We start from the raw sequence: 4,393 nt of genomic DNA on the forward strand, positions 1-4,393 counted from the left end.
AATGTATGTGGCTCATTAAACCGCAGCCTTGACAATATCACAGGCTGTTGCTTCAGAGAACCCCGCTGGAGGAGCGGAGGGAGCGAGGTGACAGAGGCGAGGGGTCCCGCTGGAAAACGGAAAGGGGAGCTGATAGGAGCAGATTAGGCCGAGCTAAAAACGTCAGTCAGTTTTCCTGGAGGAATCTTAATTACCCCGGGGGGCCCTGCTTATCGGCCCAGGGCGGTTATTAATACAACACCCGCGATAAAGAGGACGGAGAGACACCGAGAGCAGCCGGCTGGCCTGCAGGGACAGTGGTTTAAATAAAGTTCCAGGTCTGTGGCGCGTTCCTCATTATTACTGGTGCTTCACTGGAGCTTTATCACACGCTGAGTGAAGAATGAAACATTCAAGCTCTCATACACGTTTCCCTGTTGTACAGTCTGACAGCTCTGGTGTCTTTGAAGACTTTGGCATCTCCTCTAAAATGAAGAGTTTCAACAAACCTCAGTTTTGTATCGTGTTCTTGTTTGGAGCCACCGATGCGAGCGGCCTCCACAAGAGTTCACTCACCAACCTGTGGTCTGAAATGTAAGTGGATCGTTTAGGTGTGGAGTTTTGTTATCCTCGAGCCCCATATTGGAACAGCACCTGGAAAAATATTCTTTTTAGATCATTTCGACCACTTTAGTCCAAAAATGTTACTTAAACATCTAGTTGAAGCCAAGGCGGAGTGAGCCAGCTCTCAGTGCAGGTTTTGGTGGCAAAGTCACCTCACCTCTTCTATATGAACTAAAACCTCAAGCCAAAATCAACCACACCCTTTTGCGTATGTTGATGCTCGTTTATCATTCAATCACAGGGTAAAGTTAAAATACACAGCAAAGAACTTCCCCCTGACTCTTTAACCCCTCGTCCTGACAGTTGACCTTGACGTGCCATCGTTCTTTTAGCGAGTGGGCCACATGGTGCCTGTCAAAGAGCGCACAGATTTACGCACGAACCGACGTAAAGACTCCAATCTACATGCAGACTGTGGAATGATCAAAACTGCGAATAACATGTGTAAAAACGCAACAAAGCAAAGTGCAGGTATGGGCCACATATTTTCAGTCACAGAGAAGTGCTTTTAACGTGCTTCCTCTAACAAAAAATGCGCGTAAAAAGGCTGTTAGGGGGGAAATTTAGTACAGAAGGATAAAGACAGACGACAGTGGAGGAGCAGGGTGTCAGTGAAATTCTCTGTCCACCATATTCACACAAGTCCGAAAACAAAACCAGTACGTGAACGTACGTCACGTACGTCCCACCTTCCCTCTCTCTCTCTCTCTCTCTCTCTCTCTCTCTCTCTCTCTCTCTCTCTCTCTCCCAAATGCTTCCCTTCAAGCCCACACGGACTTTCCATTTCACACACCCCTCCCCCTGACATCAGAGGAGGCAGTGGCGCTCCTTCGCCCCGGTCCAAACTCCACTTACAAAGCTCGACATTATATCTGTCAGAGAGGAGACCTGCATGGACAAAACCGGGACTAATACCCATGTTTTCGTGCGATTTATGGCGATGAGGGAGCCCAGAGGCTTAGCGCACCTCCAATTACCAAAGAAGGGGCTATTAGGCTCAATTATTTGTTAGAAAAAGGGTGGAAAGGGAGAAGGGGTGTGCATGTTACTCGGCGGGCTTCATTTCCTCGGTGCTGCAGAGCAGGAGCTGGATGACATGATGCTGCAGAGTCCGCTCACCTCCACGCCGTTTTCTGTCAAGGATATCCTCAAGCTGGAGCAGCAGCAGCAGCAGTCCGGGTCCCTGGAGCTCCAGCACCGGCCCCACACTCAGCAGCAGTTGACCGGGTCTCCTCCTCCGCAGCAGCAGCAGCAGCAGCATTTCCAGACCCCGCCGTCCTGCATGCTGGCCGGGGCCCGGGACAGTCCTTCCTTCTCGGACGGAGAGGACAACCTGGCCTACCTCAACGCGCTGGCGGTGCGGGAGGAGGACCGTGGGGAGACCAGCCTGTCCCCGGACATGTACGTCCATCCCGGCCTCCAGGGAGCCAAGCTGGAAGCCGCTGAGCTGGACGAGCAGGAGAGCAGTGAGTTGAAGCACAGGCCAGACAAAAGACAACAATGGACACGTCTAACATTAGTTATCACAGTAAAATCACTTACAACGTTTTATAGGAAAAACTGCCCAAGTGCTATAACATTGAATATAAAAGGAAGCAGCTGTTTTAAATGTCAAATGCTACATTTCCAGCAGCTACAACATAATTTGCATGTTTAGCCACAAAAACAACGCTGTAACCTGATCTGTAACCTTAACCAAACAACTGTCACATTGTGAAAATGTTGCCTCCATTACGCACAATGCAGTTTATTTTTGTAAATTACAAACATAAATCTAATCATTTGTAACAACATAATGGCCATATAAAAGGTCATTTCTCTAAATAAGGGTCAAACACAGCGAGACAACTGGACAGTTTAGGATTTTCTAAATAATCCTAAAGCTTTTCGTGGCTAATTATTCCAGCATTTGTAATTACTTGCTCGCTTCTTAAAGATGAGTCGCAAAATACAGTTGTGCAAAAGTGAAAAAAAACAACAAATCCCGTTGAATAAAGTGTGAACAGATTGTGTTGGATAGTATCCGTCTCCAGAGGTCTGTTCTCGGCTGTTCCACCCTCAGACAACAGACATTATCCCCATAAAGAGCTATCAAATGGTGGGAGTCAGCATCACCGCGACCAGAGGCCTGAGACGAATCCAGTAAAGTCTGGAAATGTCAAACACTTTCTAGTGGTTCAGCTGCGCGCCTGTTATGCGGAGTCTGTTATGATGTGTGGACCATAAACCGACAATTAGTTTAAAGAGGCTTGTAAAAGAAATGACACCGCGAAGTAGCGCTAATAAACACTCACAGTCAGACCCGTCTTCCTCACACGGTCTACATAATTATTCATTAAACAGTTAAATTGGCCAAGTCTGTATTACAGGCAAAAGAGAAAATGTCCTTTTTTTGCACGGTTTATCATTTGTACGTTAACCTCCTCGGTGTTTTTTATTCTATTTTTACATCTTATTTTGATTTTATATATTTTGTAATCATTTCTGAGCCTTTTTCTTGTTCACTCTAACTAAACCCCTTTGTAATTTTACGGGAAATTTCAAAGTAAATGTCCAGTGTTTGAGGGTTGTGTCTGCAGTGACTGATGATTTGAAGCTAACAGATATTTACGTATTTTAAAATGCAGTTCTGTTCAAAACCTACCAAACGTGTATTGGTTGCAGAGAGAAAGCATTGGCATAATATTCATTTTTTTACGCATGGAAACAACATTCATTTCATGATTCGAGCGCAGAGATATTTACGCTTTCATGTGACTTTCTAACCTTCCCAGAGAGCTGTGGTTTGGTGTCCCAGGAGGAGGCGGCTGAGGGCGGGCAGGGCGACTCAGAGCGGCCGGTGCAGAAGCAGAGGAGCCGGCGGAGACCCAGGGTGCTCTTCTCCCAGGCGCAGGTCTTCGAGCTGGAGCGGCGCTTCAAGCAGCAGCGCTACCTGTCCGCCCCTGAGCGGGAGCACCTGGCGACCACCCTCAAGCTCACCTCGAACCAGGTGAAAATCTGGTTCCAAAACCGCCGCTACAAGTGCAAACGGCAGCGGCAGGACAAGTCCCTGGAGGCGGCGGGACAGCACCACCCTCCTCCGCCCCGGCGCGTCGCCGTGCCGGTCCTGGTCCGAGATGGGAAGCCGTGTCTGGGCGGTGCGCAGAGCTACGCCGCTGCTGCCCCGTACGGATCCAATCCGTACAGCTATAACGGATACCAAGCATATACATACAACAGCCCCGCTTACAACACCAACTACAGCTGCACGTACACCAGCATCCCCGCCCTGCCTCCGTCCAGCACCTCCAACGCCTTCATGAACATGAACTTGGGAAACGTGAGCGGCCTCGGCGGCTCCCCACAGGCCCAAACACATCAAGGGACAGGGGTCACATCGTGCCAAGGCTCCCTGCAGGGGATCCGGGCCTGGTAGCCTCACCAGAACAGCACTAGTGTCTCTTTTTTTTTTTTGGAGCTCTGTCATTTTGGTCAAGCCGCAACCTTTTAGAAGTGTGTGTTAATTTGGTCAAAACGCCCCAGAAAACAGTATTGCTTATGTAAAGGATGTGAGGTTTGGATTCACCTGCAGATGAGCTGACATTTCACTCATATTCCGGCTACTTTAAATGTATTAAAGCCGAAGTTAGTGTGCGCAAAGGCTGGACGTCACACAGTGGCATCGGAACAGTCACAGCTTGGGTGAAATTTCCGTTTTTCAGTTAATTGTCGGTGCCCTAATTTGGCACCAGTCGGACTGAAGCGGAGGGGAAATTACGCACAAGTCTGCGCATTTCTCCTCAAACGAACT

At 48.5% G+C, this 4,393-nt stretch overlaps 1 protein-coding gene across 1 annotated transcript; it reads left to right on the top strand.

Annotated features, from left to right (window-relative positions):
* Nucleotides 1–1,454: 1,454 nt before the first annotated feature.
* LOC121604457 (homeobox protein Nkx-2.3-like) lies at nt 1,455–4,029 on the top strand. Its single transcript, XM_041933971.1, has 2 exons — nt 1,455–2,069; nt 3,378–4,029. The coding sequence occupies exons 1-2, from the start codon at nt 1,646–1,648 to the stop codon at nt 4,016–4,018; spliced, it is 1,065 nt and encodes a 354-aa protein (XP_041789905.1). The 5' UTR covers nt 1,455–1,645; the 3' UTR covers nt 4,019–4,029.
* Nucleotides 4,030–4,393: the final 364 nt, after the last annotated feature.

Source organism: Chelmon rostratus, chromosome 3 (assembly GCF_017976325.1).
Source record: "Chelmon rostratus isolate fCheRos1 chromosome 3, fCheRos1.pri, whole genome shotgun sequence".
In the NCBI taxonomy this organism is placed as follows: domain Eukaryota; kingdom Metazoa; phylum Chordata; class Actinopteri; order Chaetodontiformes; family Chaetodontidae; genus Chelmon; species Chelmon rostratus.